This window comes from Scheffersomyces spartinae (genome assembly GCF_019049425.1).
Source record: "Scheffersomyces spartinae strain ARV_011 chromosome Unknown scaffold_13, whole genome shotgun sequence".
Lineage (NCBI taxonomy): Eukaryota > Fungi > Ascomycota > Pichiomycetes > Serinales > Debaryomycetaceae > Lizanozyma > Lizanozyma spartinae.
In genome coordinates, this window is record NW_025065060.1 from 99,394 (window position 1) to 116,812 (window position 17,419).

Consider the following 17,419-nt stretch of genomic DNA (forward strand, 5'->3'; position numbering starts at 1 on the left):
AATATGCCCAGTATCGATACCGTGCAAGGGATTAGTTCCATTTCTTTGGTAACGGATGATGCTGACAAGTTCAATAAAGTTACGAATTTCTACAATTCATTGGGACTCCGTTTGGTGAAGAGCTTTTCCAAATTAGCTCAAGATGGTCAATCATCCGAACCAAAGACTCATTTGGGGATTTCCCATGATTCCTTAAAGGAGATTTGGCTCGAGAGTTTCCCCTTACAAAGGGAAGACGAGACTATTCCAGGTGCGATAGTTCCCTGGCAAGATCTTGAAATCTACATTGGTGATGACTCAGAGCCTCTCTGTGATAACACCTTGTTGAAAATCAGATTATCTACATTTCCAGTTCATGCTTCCGAGAAGGATTTGTTGACATTAAACTTTTTTTCAACCAATTTAACCAAGGCCAAATCTATTTTGACTGAGAAATTGAACGTCAAGCTTATCGAAGATACACCAGATTTCCTCTCACTTAAAGACCCTTTAGACAACGTGTTGATCTTCAGAAATAGTCTAAACGATTTGGCTAGAGAAAAGTACAATTCTCCAAAAGAATATTTGGAGAAGAAAGCCACCGAAATCTTAGCCCATATTACCGAAAAGATAGAATTAGATGCTGAATCCGATGAAACTTCAGAGGCAACCAAAAAGAAGAAGAAAATCGCCGTCATGACCTCTGGTGGAGATGCTCCAGGTATGAACCCTGCTGTCAGAGCTGTTGTAAGAGCAGGTATCTATCTTGGATGTGATGTGTTTGCTGTATACGAAGGTTACACCGGTCTTGTTACCGGGGGAGATTTATTGAAGAAGATGTCTTGGGGTGATGTCAGAGGATTCTTAAGTTATGGGGGTACCAATATCGGAACTGCCAGATGTATGGAGTTCAGAAAAAGAGAAGGTAGATTGATGGGTGCATACAACATGATCAGCAATGGTATTGATGCCTTGATCGTTTGTGGTGGTGACGGTTCATTAACTGGTGCAGATTTATTTAGAGCTGAATGGCCTTCATTATTAGACGAATTGATCGAAACGGGTAGATTGACCAAATCTCAAGTTGCTCCTCATAGGAATTTGACCATTGTGGGGTTAGTGGGGTCCATTGATAATGATATGGCCATGACTGATGCCACAATTGGTGCCTACTCCGCTTTGGAAAGAATCAGTGAAATGGTCGATTACATTGATGCAACTGCTTCTTCTCATTCAAGAGCCTTTGTCGTTGAAGTTATGGGAAGACATTGTGGTTGGTTGGGTTTGATGGCCGGGTTATCAACAGGCGCTGATTTTATATTCATCCCTGAAAGACCTCCAAAGCATGGCAAATGGCAAGAGGATTTGAAGCATGTTTGTTCTAAACATAGAGCAAAGGGTAGAAGAAAGACAACTGTTATTGTTGCCGAAGGTGCTATTGATGATCAACTTCAACCCATCACTTCAGATGAAGTCAAGAAAGTCTTGGTTGAATTGGGCTTGGACACCAGAATTACTACTTTGGGTCATGTTCAAAGAGGTGGTACCGCAGTTGCATATGATCGTTTATTATCCACTTTGCAAGGTGTTGAAGCTGTGAAGGCTGTTTTGGACTTAACTCCTGAAGATCCTTCTCCTATGATTGGTATCTTGGAAAATAGAATTGTCAGACGCCCGTTAGTTGAAGCCGTTGCCTTAACCAAATCTGTAGCTGATGCCATTGAAAGTAAGGATTTCGACAAGGCAATGTCTTTAAGAGATACTAACTTTGCTGAAGCCTATCACAGTTTCAATGCAATTTCTATAGATGATGACGACGAAACAAAGTTGTTACCTGAAAGTGAAAGACTCAACATAGGTGTTGTTCACGTTGGTGCCTCTTCATCTGGGTTAAATGCTGCTACCAGAGCTGCTGCATTGTACTGTTTATCTAAAGGTCATAAGCTTTTTGGTATTGTTGAAGGGTTCAGTGGATTGATTGAAACAGGTGAAGTTAGGGAATTAAAATGGTTAGATGTTGAGAACTGGCACAACAAAGGTGGCTCAGAATTAGGAACAAATAGAAGTTTACCAAGTGCAGACTATGGTAAGGTTGCTTACTATTTGCAAAAATACAACTTGCAAGGTTTAATAATCATTGGTGGGTTTGAAGGGTTCAGTGCTCTACACGAACTTTATTCTGAAACCAAAAGATATCCTATTTTCAATATTCCTAAGATTTTGATTCCTTCTACGGTCTCAAACAATGTACCTGGTTCCGAGTACTCCTTAGGTTCCGACACCTGTTTGAACCAATTGGTCAAGTATTGTGATGCAGTTAAACAAAGTGCCTCTTCTTCAAGAAGAAGAGTGTTTGTTGTTGAAGTACAAGGTGGACACAGTGGATATGTTGCCTCTTATTGTGGTTTAATCACGGGTGCTATTGCAACATACACTCCTGAAGCCAAGATTGATTTATCAGTTTTGCAAAGTGATATTGACTTATTACTCGAAGTATTTGCTAATGATAGGGGTGAAGATAGAAACGGTAAGATGATCATTCGTAATGAGCAAGCATCGACTGTTTATTCCACAGAATTAATTGCTGATTTATTGAAAGAAAACTCTGGTAAGAGATTTGAAACCAGAACCGCAATTCCAGGTCATGTTCAACAAGGTTATACTCCAAGTTCAATGGATCGAGTAGTAGCCATCAGATTTGCTACCAAAGCTATACAATTTATTGAAAGTGAGAATAAGATTATTGCCAATGATGAATATTGTTCACCTTCAGTTGTTTTAGGTGTTCAAGGTACTGACATCAAGTTGCTGAATGTTGCGCACTTGTACAGTGAAGACGCCGATGTGAAGTTAAGAAAGGGTAAGACTGTTCATTGGCGAGAAATGACCTACGTGTCCGACATGTTGAGTGGGAAGTTGATGTTGCTTGAGGGCAAAGAATGCTGAACACCATTTCATTGTTCTCATTCAGCGGTAACATTAGTGGTTAGCCCATAAATTTTCCTAGGCATAACGATATAAATGAACAATTTTTTTATTATTGAACAAGAGTTGTTCTCCACTCTCCAGAAGGTCATTCACAAAAGAATAGAGCCACTGTAGGAACATTATCAGTGTAGGATCCATTGTAGACTGGACAAAGAGATGCAATTGCCTCTTGTCTTAGAGTCGTGCAGAATCTTTGCGAATCATAGCTTCCTGGGTAAACAGACAATACACTTCTGCAACATCTACTTGTCGAAGACGTAAAAAACATACTAAACAGGTTGAGGGAAACAAAAAAGACAAAAATGTGTAGACCAAAACTTAAACAATTAACGGAGGCTTAGATATACTATTGGTTATCAAAAGAATTTGCTTCTTGTGTGCATACAACGAACTTGGGGTAAGAACCCAGGGCAAATAAAACAACTAAGCATTAATACTACATAGGAATTACATCCATGAATTCCGAGATTCGACCCTCTTCTTCAGATCACCACTCTTTCTGCACCTTATTGTCTACAGTTTACAGTTTGGTCAATGTTGCTTGCTTCATCACATAATAATGTGTAATTATCACCTCATTCAGTCTCAATTTCTATCGTCGTGTTCCAAGACATATACACAGTCCAGCTTTGTTATCACATCGTAAATGTGTACTTTGCACTTGTGCCCTCTTTTAGAACGCTCATATGCAAGAAATAGTGTGGATGATTCAGTTAGGAGCAGGTATTACCGTTTAATTGCCAATTCTTTCGGGTGACTGTTTGCTTCTATGCTTCTTATTTTTTTTCCATCGTGCCAGCAGACCTCCCACTGCGCCCCGCTGTATTTGTCGGTCCGAGAGATCTGGATCGAAGATTGATTTGTAAGAGGTTAAAAGTGCCCTTAATTTGATTATAAATAGATGATTCAATGTATGTCTGCATTCTATATCACCTCCCGTTTAGTGTTCATTTACGCTGGGTGGGTTTTTGCCTAAATGTTCGTGGTGGTATTGGCCTCGAACCTTCAGCTTTCTCCTTCATTAAGTAGAGATAAAACGTGCAAAGGGTTCACTTGCCCCCCACAATAGCAGAGCATTTGTAAAGCCTGTTTTATTCTAAGACGTAAATACACACTTGTACAACCTTACTTATTTTAGTTCTCTGGCGAACAAGCTTTGTTAAATTTACCACAATCAAATAAAAGTAATGTGGTGTTTGAAACGTGAGTAATATAAGAGTCCGATTATCTGTCAGTGATTGTCTGATCCTACATGAATTGTTTCCCTTCCCTGAAACAATACTATGTGGCGGTGACAAAGAAAGGAAGTTTCCATTACACCACCACTACCAGAAATCTTGGAAACTTTTAGGCCCCGCTGTTTTTACCACTTAATTATTAATCGTGAAGAAGAGTGTAAGAAAAAATACTGGGGGGCCTGCCAGAACCTACGCAAAGTTACTTAAATGTTGTAGGGCTCAAACCGCGGGGACTCGGATATATTTGCTTATACAAATAAAGGCTTAATCGTTGCGTTCGGTGATGACCTTCAACGTAAGTATATGAATAAAATATACATAAATTTAGTAGTCACCACATCCATAGACGAAGGAAAGGACTGAATCCTACACTTGATATTTCACTGACTTATTTTGTCTGAATTCCCATGAAAGGAGTGATTATTGTGTCGGCAAAGCTTTAGACGTTTATTGTACTTTTTATGTCGATGCTGTTAAGTTGATTGTTTCTCTTAGTACACCGTCATTGCATAGTATATTCAAATACCTACTAGTGCACATGGAAACTATCCGTATTTAGCAAACAATAAATAATAACTTCTGCAGAGATTTGATTCATGTTCAGCCATTACATGTATAACTTAAGTCGCATGAATGTGCGTGGATTATGCACCCAATGTATGATATGTGGTAATTTTATTACGCTCCACTTTCTTGGAAAAGAAGCTGCACAAAATGTATAGACCTTCTGGGCGCCAACTTGAAGGCCCTACTGCTACGGTTACCATTTGATAATATCAACAATTTGTAGTTTGCTTTTGTTAAATAACGTTGAAAGTTTCATCAAGTCGTTGAGCCTATATGAAATACAAAAATGTGCCAAGCAGCCATGTCTGCAGGTGCTAGATGCACCTTTTCCTCAAACGTAAGGGGACAGCGGTTGTGTGGTTTGGCCATTGGAACCGTTGAACGAAAGTGCATCGAAAATCTGAATAAAGTTTGCGCTTTATGTTAAGCGGGTAACCAATATGCAAGAATGCACTCTTTCATAACCCCAACTAAAATTATCTAGTTGACGTAGATCAAATGGGGAAGCATGAGGGGAAGAAATCCCTCAATCATGAATTGAAGATTCTAGAGAGATATAACTGTACATACACAATTAATTAGTTCGTCAAACCAAAAGTAAGATACATATTATATCCAAACTAACACACAATATTTTTATGGAGCGAGGCTTTTGAAAGATTCCATTATGAGTTTGTAACATCCGGGTGTAGAGGAGGCCCGGGCTGTCGCATGAAATCGTAATGCCTCCGACCGTTTTAGGAGCTAAGGATTAGATACCAAAATGTATGAACAATGGTTTTGGTGCAAAAAGATAGGCTTAAAACTTCTTCGGTGTCATAAAGAGTACACTACAGGAGGCCCCGAATAATGAATAATTGAATAAAATTTACGTAAACTTAATTCTAGAACAACACTAAAGCTTAAGCTTAGAACGTTATAATCTGTTTGATATACTTGACGTAAATCGCTTAAAAATGGCCCACGCGAAGTGGTACGATCTCGAAATGGGATTACACGATGAGTTTCACCACATTAGATGTGAAAGGAGGGTCCTGATAGTTTTGTTTGTGATGTAGTATCGTTTGCGGTGTTTAGCGTTGAGTGAACAAGTTAGCGCATCCAATTATGATGAAGTAATCACTTTAAATTCTCGTGGGACTGAGTTTCTGGAAACTTGGGTGGAATGAAAACTATACAACACAAAGTTCAATGACTCTAAATATTTTGAGCGAATTGTTCTGAGAGAAAAGGTTGAAAGAAAAAAAGCTAGCATCGTGCAATCTACTAAGGATGATCTCATCGATTGTGAGGAAGTGAAACTTTCTTGTTGCGAACAATAGTAAAAATTCAAGCATTCGCTATCCTACATTCTAATATACAATTGTTGTACAATCTTATGGATATGAACACTTCTCAAGTTTAAGAGCTGTTGCCGGCAACTGATTGCGTTATTGTGTTTTTCGATCCACGTTTACTTCACTCGACAATAAACTTGATAGCAGCTGTTTCATGAAGCACTCTTGATGTAATATGCACATAATAGGGTGTACTATATCTCATCTCTTGATACCAATACAGATCACTCTGATTGAAACTTCTTCGGTAGTCCCTCCGGAATAAAATCTCAAAGTACTTAACACCGGCCTTCGACCATGAAAAATTCTGAAATCGACCAACACCTGAAAATAAAACGGCATGGTAGGCATCATAATGTCAAGATTTTCATATTGAGGGATAACTGCTCACGCAAACCAGACGTCGACCTTCGCGCTACCGAAAGTTTACGTATTCGACTGATATTCAATCGCACAGTGGTATACACATCGCAAACGGTAATACCACTTACTTAGTGGCTTGGACATTAAAGTGACACTTCAACCATACAGGTACCGTCTTAATTAGTAAAATGAGAATTGAGCTCAAATACAGCCCTCTCAAGTTACTCTAGTTTTCAAAGTTTACTCTACTATACACCGTCCCTACGTATACAATAGCCAGTTGTGTCTCATTTGACGATAGAGCGAACTCAAACTAAGGTTGCGAAAACTGAGCCGAAACAGTAAATTAATTTAAGTTGCAATCGGATGGAATTCTTTACCTATTGACACTTCCACACCAAGCTATATTCAACTTTTTTTTTCTTCTATTGGGCCTTTAAATATGGTCAACAAAACAAAAAAAGTTACATTTAATTTGCAATAAGAGTACTTGACCAACGGTATAATTAAACAACGAGAAAGATGTGTGGTTTCAGCCAAATAAAAATCTGTTAAGAGGGGATGCAAAAGAATCGAACAAAAGAAGGTGAAGTTGAAGGTGAAGGTAGAGGTGAAGGTAGATGTAGAGATGAAGGTGAAGGTAAGGTAAAGGTAAAGGTTGTGTTAGGGTATTATTTAATGAGTAAGGAGGCTGTATTGTTGTAAATCTTAGTATTCTGAAGCAAGCGTTTGTTCGAAAGGTCAATTAGTAATTTCGGAACATACTAAGGAATGTAAATTGAATTCCGAAAATAAAGTGAATGGTAGAGGTAACTTAGAAGGGAAGTGGGTGCAGCCTAGCTGCACCGTTGAATTCACACCTTCCAATCAGCTGGCCTGTTTTAAAAGTGTTGACGGCGATAACAAAAAAGGTTCCTCATATCACTCCCATGGCGAACTCCGTAGCCAGTTAAAATTCTTCTTGAGCGTATCTGGCAACTCTTTCCAATAATACCCCACCAAAATATACCCCGTCTTAGAAGGTAGTGTACGGCAGTGGCTCAAACCCCCCCTGAGCGAGCGACTCAAGCGAGACTTAAATTTTAATAGTTTTATTGTGGTGTGACAAAAATAACAAAAGGGCGTATAACACCTAGCGAAATAAGCTTCTTATTTTGTGTAAAATGTGCTTCAATTAACATGCCATCCCTAGTTGGGTTTAGTTAATGTCTGTAGATCTTCTTTCATCTGTCACGGCTGTATCTCCGAGCTGAACCAGCATGAAATCGCCTATCTGCAGATACTATGCGATGGCACCAAGGCTGTGACACTTGTAATTTCGGAACCTTCTGGTTAGAAAGAGAATCTGATTACAATTGCTCTGAGACGAGCGATGTATAGGAGTTGGAGCTAGAGGGGTTATTCAGCTATTATTAATTGTTATACTTTAGTTTTAAAGTGTTAGGGGTTTCTTTACGAGTGCAATTTTGAGTTTCAAGCTCTGTTTTGCCATAAACTTTTTTATATTCCGCAGCATTATTTCAAGAGGGTGGTGTTTACGCATTTCCTCCGTAAGTCCCACTCTCGGAATGAAAAGAAGCCGCTTACAGTTGATTTATTGGCCACTTCGTTTTATTCTTACCTAATCTATAGAACACATTTTTTTACATCGTCTAGTGCATTGTTAGGGTTTACGCAAACATCAAAAGAATATTCTTTTAATGTTCTGCATGTTGGCACTAACTTGTTTTTGTCTGCATTCTAGTATCTTGCAGAGGTCTGTGGAAATTGTCATGTCGCGCACCCTCTGACATTTTTTATTTATTGGAATACCGACATTTATTATTTTTTTGCCTTCTTGCGCCATCAAAGAGAATCAGCAGGACAATAGCCTTGAGAGAATCCATACAGGGTAGCCCACTAAAATATTCCCTCTAAAGCTATTACTTTTTGTGCGACTTTCTTTTATGTGACGCTTGCTTTTTTGTTTTTTTTTATTTTAGTTTATCTTATTTTACTTTATTTATTTTTACTTCTTTTATTTTTTTTCAGTAGTTTTTTTGTCCCGTTCTCCTCACCGTTTTAATACTTAACCTTGACATTTCCTTGATTGTTAACCAACGTATATTGGATTTCTGATTTTGTCTGTGATTAGTTCCACACCTTTTGAAAACTCGTTCTACCACTACAAACACTATCTTGACTGTGTTCAGGTGTGAACGTGAACTCATCCTCCCTATATCGTGCCGGAAAGTTTCTCCCTATTTGGGTACTCTGAGGTCACCAGGTAACCCACAGACTAAAAAAGAAGATTAATTAAGAAAATTTAAATTAATCTATTCCTTCCATACACTTAATTTCTGATTCTTGTTTTGTCTTAGAGCTGCTACCACTTCACTAGCTTGACTTTATAAGATATACACTGAAAGCAAAGAGTGTTCACTGCCACTTTTTTGACTGATAGAAGTGAACCTTCATCATATTCAATGGCCACAACGTCAGCCATTGTTCCATCAGGATCCGCAATGAGTCCACCCCCACAAATGACTGTTTCTGCCCCCATGCCAGTATCGATGGCCTTGTCTCAAAGCAGTCGTCTGAACGCCGCCAGTATTACTACTTCTAGAACTGGTAGTCCCGTAGACTCTCAAAGAGCTGATTCCCCAGCCCTTTCAACAGATGGCGCAGCAGGTACCAATCCTCCTACAAAGAGAAATGCCTTTGTTCACAAGTTGTTTGCTATGTTGTCAGATCCTGCTTTAAAACATCTTATTTGGTGGACTGAAAGTGAAGAACAAAATATCTTTGCTTTACATCCTGGTGAAGAATTTGCTACTGCCTTAACAAACTATTTTAAGCATGGTAATGTGGCTTCATTTGTTCGTCAATTACATATGTATGGTTTCCATAAAGTTAGCGATCCAAGCAACCATAGCAGCGATAATAACAACAACAATAATAACGCTGCAATTTCTGCATCTTCTTCCAATGAGACTTCTGGTTCACCAAAGTCAGCTTCAAAGTTGCCTGTTTGGGAATTCAAGCATTCTTCAGGTAAGTTCAAAAAGGATGATGAATCATCTCTCAAATACATCAAGAGAAGATCTTCTTCCAACTCCTCCCGACACTCCTTTACTAGTTCAAATGGGGCAGGTTCTATCTCACATAGTGGACCAAATACGTCCATTTCACATAACGGTCCCACTTCGGTTCCAATGCATGCATCGAGTGATGAGTTACTCTCCCAGAATTCGAACATCTTACCTCAATTTCAGCACGCTCATTTTCAACAAGCTGTGCTTCAATCACCCCACCAATATGCTCACATGACTGTATCGTCTCCAATGCAGCAACCTCATTCACAAGTTCAACCTCACTTTGACGCTGCTCACTTTCCTTACCCATATATGCAATCTCCATACGTTTTGGGGGCTCCTCAACAGCACATGTACACAGTAACTGGTCAACCTATGAATCCTGCAACTCCGGTCCCTTTTCATCAACACCAACAATACTCTGCTACAATTGGTCAACATATCCAAGGCTCCATAGTTCATCCTCAGCAAATTGTTGCCCCAATACCTCAAGCTCCTTATGGACCTCATCAACAATATCAAATTCCTCCTGCTGCTCCTGCCGTTCAAGGTCCAGCTAATCTTCCAACACAAACAGAGGCTGTGGGAAAACCTACTACTCCATTTTCTCAAACAGCTGGCGCAGATGCTGAACGGTCGAGAACTCCTCAACTGAATTCAGTATCACATTCACAATACCAACCCCAATACTATGCGCCTAATTTGCAGTTTAGAAAGATATGGGAATCTTCTTCAACAGATCACAGTAAGTCTTTGTCTCGTCCAAGAATCCCATCGTTGTTGTTGGATCCTTTGATTCCAGCAGCAAATCCAAGTTCACTTCCAAGAATTATTCAAAGTAACTTTACATCACCAGTTATGCAAAACAGTGAGGCACCACGTTCAGGTACTTCTCTGGTTAAGCCAAACACTAGTATTTCAAATCTGATCAGACCTTCTTTGGTTGGAATGCAAGCTAGAAGCAGTGGAGCATCCACCCCAAATCCAAGTGGGAAGAGATCACACGAAGAATCTGTGAGTTCAACTAACTCATCGATATTCCTGATGCGGTCGACATCTTCTGCTGCTTCATCGAGTTCATTGTCGTTCGGTCTTGGTAATACTGTTTCTCCTAAACCCTTTTCTGGAATTCCCAGTCAAGTACCATGCCGCAACACTTCATTTGGGGCAGGTTCATTCCCTCTTTTGAATGCAAAAAGTGGATCATTTGCTATTGGTCCAACAGATGTTTCTGAACACTCCAAGACTCAAAGTGTGATTCAAGTAGCACCCATTAGATCAACTTCACCAACTGCAAGATCTGAGACCAATATGGGAGTTGCTACTCCACGTATTGTTCCTAAGTGCAAAGGATCTCGCTCTCAAACGTCTTCACCATTATCACAGTGTCATTCAAGTACAATCAAGGAGGTACTTGAAACACCCAACGTGAAGAAGATGAGTGTTATGGATATGCTTAATGAGCGTTCGGACAAACGGAGAAAGGTTGACTAAATGGGTAGGAAATGGATAAGGGTTCAAGTTGTATTATATTTTACGGTTGCAAAAGTGTTCTGATAACACAAGCTGGGAGTTTCTTTATTATCTTTTATTATTATTACTTTATTACTGTTGTCAAATGGTGTAAATCTTGGGGTCATGTTATCTTTATCATTATTATCATTATTATTATTTTATTACTATATTTATACTATATTTCTGGGTGTCATTTAAAAGATTCTTTATATATAATTAAGCTATTATAGATGTATCTTGTTTATAATATTATTATCTGTTGTATTCCGTAATGTGTGTTAGTGTATATTGATGCTAGTTTGGGAATTCCCTTGGTCAAAAGGGTCTCTTCTTTTTACCAAATTGGAGCCCACTACTTTTGGTCACCGCCCGATGTCGATGCTTATTCGATATTTCATCATCATCGTCTTCAATATCATGGATTTTCTTTATAGTAACTGCTTTCTGCTTATTCAGGGGGTCCTTGTGTACTTTTCCTGTTCCGTTTGCCTTAAATTTATTGGCTGTATTTCGACGTTGCTCATCTCTTATCCTATTTAATAAAGCGGTCATTGGTTGTGATGTAGATGTCTTTTTATCTTTCTCTATTCCGTGAGGTTTCTTGCCGTCTCCTTCGACAAAGTCTTTCACTGTGCTCAAATCTTTCATGTTGGATAAAGTCCCCCCTTGTGGAATGATAGGTAACTGTAGAAATGGATTGTCAGCAGGTATTTCCGGTTGGGCCTCTTTCTTTTCAGGTGATGATAACCAATTGGACACCTTCGTGTTCATTTGCTGAATGGAAAGCTGGAACTTTGCTTGGAGGTCTTGTTTCTCCTGAATCTCCTTACGTCTGTTTGCTCTGGACGACATGACGAGTAAAGATCTGTGACCTAGAGGTAGATTTTGGCTTTAACATGAATAAATTTCTTGATGATGCGACTCAATTAAAGGTATTTGGCCTACATTTTTGCCTTATATACCTACACATCAGTTGTTCACTGGTAGATGATATGATTTTTCAAACAGTAATTATGCATTACACGTTTAGCATATTGCCTGATACTCACAAGTACCATATAACATCAAGATTAAGGCGGTAGAACAAAATTAACTAATATGTAGATTGTTTTGTGGTACGATGCATTCATCTGTCTCAATCTCTTTAACAACAAGTTGGTTTCGTGGTCTAGTTGGTTATGGCATCTGCTTAACACGCAGAACGTCCCCAGTTCGATCCTGGGCGAAATCAAATTGTTTTTTTGTGAGGGTTTTTTCCATTATTGACACAAATGCACACTACTGCTATTGGGAACGATCCAGTAGTGTTATTTGGCCGATTGAATGACCATTGCCATCATTCCTTAATTCCAATACCCCCGAAGGCTGAGTCTCAACCAGACGTACGCCATCGGTTTTAGAGGTTAAGCAATGAGACGTTCCCGTACTAAGTAATAACAAATATGTGGTGCATGCTTCTTTTAGGATGAATTTACGCAGATTCCCAGGTTTAGCCGGGGTTAGCATGCAGTGAACCTTTTGTCACTGTTAGTGCTTGTCACCCAGTCACTACTTGAATATGTAAGGATAAAAAATGACATCACTATGTATGAATTTAAGAGAGACCTGAAACGTATAACTGCGCAGTTGGCTATTCTATTATTGTTGTTAGGACTGCATTTTTCCGATATTTTCTCGAAACAATTATACCGAAATTGTATCAAGATGGTCCGGGGTAGAAAGTGTGGTGTTGAATTGGGAAAGTGTCATTGGTTGATTCACATATTGAATTCTTCAAATAGTCCGGTAAGTTGTGTCCGTCCCATAACCTTAAATATACATGTAACTTTGTATTCGTTCCTGTCAGTATGTGCGCATTTTACCACTTGAGCCTTAGTAGCTTGTCACATTGCTGCTTCTGGAGAAGACATGCAAGTGAAATATGTAGAAAAGAGTCGCTTTGCATAAACACCCAACAAGCATGCTTAATGCCTTGTACAAGTTATCTGTTCACAAACGTGCATGCAATAATACGACACCGCTTTAGCATGAAAGAGTATGAAAATCTGAGTATAAGCGAAGCAAGATGAATTACGCTTAAACATGCTGGGCGCCCCGTAGGCTTTAATGAACGCTCAACTTTTCACATTTGTGCTATAGGGTTATTACGCTCTTTCTAGCAAATTGAGTTTAACTTCATGGAGAGATGAATGAGAAAGGACTTCATTGAATTTAAGGTTTAAAACGACTCCCTTCTAGAAGCGCAAAATAAGCTTCGACCCAGAGCTCAGAAAAGCATTGACGGATTCTTAGATTTTCCGGGAACCTTCTTCTTCCAACAAACTAATGTAGCACAAAAACAAGAGAACAGTTAAGTGTAAATCGAATGAAGTGTTAAGTACGTTGTTGTGTATAATGAATAGATTTGGGAGATGTTGGTACCTCCGGAAGTTTGTGCATCAACAATAGGCCTGGTAAGCGGTGTATTAGAAAACCCTTAACATTCTTCAAAGATACGCTTAATATTACTTTTGACAATTTCAAGTTTTAAATCTTGACAATAATCTTTTTCTTAGTACCGTTAGATGTGCCTTCGGTAGTTCTTCCAAGATAATTCAAAAGAGAGAAAAGAAACTTATTTCAATAAGCGGTGAAATTTTAGGAAAAGCTAACCATTTAAGTTAAAAATATCTTAAAATGCACAAGACCTTTTTCTTATAACAAAGTAATCTTTAGCTTTTACATGCCAATTGCAAAGTTGAAATTTTAGTGAATCAGATCTTAAGCGCAATGATTTGGTACAGGAGCACCCGGTGATAAAATCTCTATCACATATTCAATTCTTTCGCTTATGTCGCCGTTTTCGTTCAAGCTGCAGACAGTACAAAAAAATAGATACTTTATGTGACGGATAACATTTTGGATGATGAAGTAACTATTATGCAAAATGGTTAAGCTTTGCATCAAATTAACTACATGCGTCAAATTTATGTAACAAAAATGGAAAATTCCTTTTCACCTGAGTTATCCCATAATTTAGGACGCCCTGTGCATGTAAACTACAACACCCTTTTTTGACTTGTGATATTAAATGTCTGCGTCTGCAATATTTACCCACTAATACAGCAAGCGCAAGCTGTTTCCCAATCTTGGTACCGGTTTTCCTTTGCCTAAACCGGTACCATTCTGCATCCATTCTGCATCCAAACCTATTTTGACAAGAAATGGTAAATAGCGATCATGGCAAGGTTATTCCGTTTAGCCAAATCCACGACATATAGTTGACCATACATTGAACGAAAGAACATAAGGGATCTTCAACAACAACAGTAATAAAAAGTTGAAAAACAAAAATTAAAGACATGCGCAAACCCGGAATCGAACCGGGGGCCCAACGATGGCAACGTTGGATTTTACCACTAAACCATTTGCGCAAGAGATGTGCTCCGCGACGGGGAATTGAACCCCGGTCTACCACGCGACAAGCGGTAATTCTAGCCACTAAACTATCACGGATTTATTGGGGTGAAAACGCTGCCTGATTAATACACTGTGCCGTCTCGAGAAAAAGTTGTAATGTTAACTCACATTTATGTTGTGACTTTCACTTCAATAAGGCTATGAAAAACTAGAGAATGGGAAGAAATCAATGTAACGGAGATGTTGAAATGATTGGATTGACTTAATTGTAGTTTAGCGCAATTGAGCTCTCTGAAAAACTTCAATAATTATTTCTATCACCCATTGGAATCTAATAAGAAGCGGCCTTTTATTTTAAATATACTTAAATCTTCTGGTCCCATGGGGAAACTGTTTTATGTAACTACCTGTTTTATTCTTCGAAGTCTAGAATATCATTGTAAAGTCTTCGGCAAGAGAAATAGAATCACCAAACTTGGAATAGCAACGGTTGCATCACCTAATATTTATCATTGGCAATTTCAGAAGAAATATAATGAAACGACACTCTTGGAAGCTCTCTCAAATAATGAGTATTAGTTTCATCCAAACAACTATAAAATTTAGTACAGTTAGCCACTTTCTACAGGAAATTGGTAATTGGGTGCAAAAAATTTCGCAGATGAAAACTATTGTTGAAAATTCTCAGATCACAGCACAAAAAAGAACATAGAAGGGCAAACTAGCCTTAGCTCGGCTATAATTACTTTCCTAGCCAAGATCTATCACTAGTCTCATACAAGTGGTCAATCCGTATGGTGTGGATAGGTGTCTTCATAACAAATGTCATTTGTATTACACAAAATCTGACTCGCTGTGTTTTACCGCGGTCTGAAAATCATAGGACTATTCCGTTAAGGGCTTCTTTCCTTTACTACTACTACATAACATTATGTCTACTCTAATAATAATACACCCATCTACATTATGCAGCTATATCATAGCACTATGTGTCAATATCATATATCGTGGAGCCCTCCGGATTGTCATAGTGGAAAGCGAAAATACCCGGGGGTCAGCGTTGTTTGAACAACGACCTTGGGTCGGGATGAATACTATTACCAATTTCCGATTTCAAAATGCTAAACTTGGGACAGACGTACTAAATCAACTTATATTCGATGATTCTCTTGGGATGATACGATTATCCCAGATCCAATTCATTCATCCGCAATTTGTTAATTTCAACGCTGATAAGCCTTCACCACAAGAAATCATTCAAGTATCATCGCATACCAATTTTAATTCTCCAGTTATTGGAATTTTATATCATCCTCAATATGTTCTAGAACGATTAAGAGATCATCTACAGTTGCATAGAAACATTTCATTTGTTTATTCCCTGAATTTCTCTCAAGTCATTGCTGAATTTGCTTCCCCCACGAATCTATTTGCTAATGATAAGCTATATGTACTTGATTTCCATGAAGCTCAAAGAAGCTCATTCCATATGACAAGTTCCGACAAGTATTATTTATTTAATACCAATCTTTCAGGCGTACTTTCTACTACGGGAAAACTACCTCGGAATATTCTTTGGGTTCCTCGATTAATTCAATCTCGTAAAGAGCAAGAATCACCGTTTGTTACGCGAATAGTTAATCAAACAAGGAACTTCTTACATGTGGGCATTAATGGTGGGAGTAATGAACTAGCACAAATTTATTCTACAGTGGATATAATTTCATGTTTAAGATACGCAGATATTTCACTAAGTACTTTGGCTCAGCTTCCACTTGCACAACCTCGGTTATAATAATTAAAACTAATATACATACATACAGACAGTCAGACAGACAGACAGACAGACATACAGACACACACACAGTCACACAGACAATATCTATAGATAACCTTCTTATACTGGTAATGTGGGAGAAATACCAGCTATTCTATTAATGGCTGGTGCAATTATAGGATTAGATAAAATATCACCAATGATTGGAACAGAGCGTAAAAATTGAACTATTGTACCGAAAAAATCACCGAAAAGCCCTAAAATCCCAATACTCTCTACTATAAACCCAATAAACAGTCTTTTCAATAAAATTAAAATTATCCCAAATACAAAAAACACCGTTCCTCTAATCTTATTGGGCCTGGAGAAGAAATTGACCGTACGGTAAGGTCCTATGATTAGAATGAGTCCCAATACAAAGAGAACATTGCCTAAAGCAAGTAGCCCTGAATCAAAAAGGGTCATGATTCCAAATAGGAAGAAGAAGAGTCCTCCAGCAGTGAAGGCGACTCCAAACTCTAAAAGTTGGTTAAGTGGTTAATAGCCAATCTAATCATTGAGAACCTCAACATAAAAAATGCACATACTTTGTCTTTCCGAAAGCCAAATCATCTTACTTAAACAGACAAATTAACCTCCAATGCCTTCAAACGTTAGGTAAATCTATAAATGTTTTGACAGAATCTTTTGTTTTGTCCGTACCATTCAGAGTTCTAAGATCACGTGACTATAAAATTCGATTTCGTGTTGTAACACGTGATAAACAGTGTGCCTCGATTTTGAGTACAGTTTTTCATATTCATTTACCCCGTAAAAACTGTGCCTCTAAATACTCTTAGTTTCATTAGATTATCAATACTTTAAATATAATGCCAAAGCCAGGATACAATGAAGAACTCCCCACGGATGCCCCACCTCCGTATTCCGAGACCCCTGACCCCATATCTGTGAACTCCACCAATAGCAGCAGTGAATACCAAAGACCACTACCTTCTAACTCCACCAACTCATACAAACCCCCACCACCACCAGGAAGACCTCCACGGCCAGCTTCACTGAATACTCCCTTATCCAGTGGATCCTCGTCTTCCAACAAACCGCATTCAGGCTCCGGTTCCGGCTCTTCGTCCTCCAATGTACTGGACATCTATCTGAATAATCTTCAACTCCCATTTCAGTACC

At 38.7% G+C, this 17,419-nt stretch overlaps 4 protein-coding genes and 3 non-coding genes across 7 annotated transcripts; 3 read left to right on the forward strand and 4 right to left on the reverse strand.

Annotated features, from left to right (window-relative positions):
- Nucleotides 1-3: 3 nt before the first annotated feature.
- Nucleotides 4-2,925, forward strand: PFK1 (6-phosphofructokinase subunit alpha; the record flags this gene model as incomplete). Its single annotated transcript, XM_043191750.1, has 1 exon — nucleotides 4-2,925. One exon carries the CDS (start codon nucleotides 4-6, stop codon nucleotides 2,923-2,925), a length of 2,922 nt encoding a protein of 973 aa, XP_043048722.1.
- Nucleotides 2,926-8,937: 6,012 nt separating this feature from the next.
- On the forward strand, nucleotides 8,938-11,040 carry SFL2 (Sfl2p; the record flags this gene model as incomplete). The annotated part of the gene is made up of 1 exon (XM_043191751.1): nucleotides 8,938-11,040. The coding sequence occupies one exon, from the start codon at nucleotides 8,938-8,940 to the stop codon at nucleotides 11,038-11,040; it is 2,103 nt and encodes a 700-aa protein (XP_043048723.1).
- A 336-nt stretch (nucleotides 11,041-11,376) lies between these two features.
- KQ657_000930 (uncharacterized protein) lies at nucleotides 11,377-11,913 on the reverse strand (the record flags this gene model as incomplete). The annotated part of the gene is made up of 1 exon (XM_043191752.1): nucleotides 11,377-11,913. The coding sequence occupies one exon, from the start codon at nucleotides 11,911-11,913 to the stop codon at nucleotides 11,377-11,379; it is 537 nt and encodes a 178-aa protein (XP_043048724.1).
- Nucleotides 11,914-12,218: 305 nt separating this feature from the next.
- On the forward strand, nucleotides 12,219-12,292 carry KQ657_000931. Its single transcript has one exon. It is a non-coding gene; the product is annotated as a tRNA-Val (tRNA).
- A 2,111-nt stretch (nucleotides 12,293-14,403) lies between these two features.
- KQ657_000932 lies at nucleotides 14,404-14,474 on the reverse strand. Its single transcript has one exon. It is a non-coding gene; the product is annotated as a tRNA-Gly (tRNA).
- A 10-nt stretch (nucleotides 14,475-14,484) lies between these two features.
- Nucleotides 14,485-14,556, reverse strand: KQ657_000933. The gene has a single exon. It is a non-coding gene; the product is annotated as a tRNA-Asp (tRNA).
- Nucleotides 14,557-16,357: 1,801 nt separating this feature from the next.
- GOT1 (uncharacterized protein) lies at nucleotides 16,358-17,384 on the reverse strand (the record flags this gene model as incomplete). Its single annotated transcript, XM_043191753.1, has 2 exons — nucleotides 16,358-16,755; nucleotides 17,153-17,384. 2 exons carry the CDS (start codon nucleotides 17,382-17,384, stop codon nucleotides 16,358-16,360), a joined length of 630 nt encoding a protein of 209 aa, XP_043048725.1.
- Between the last annotated feature and the right edge of the window lie 35 nt (nucleotides 17,385-17,419).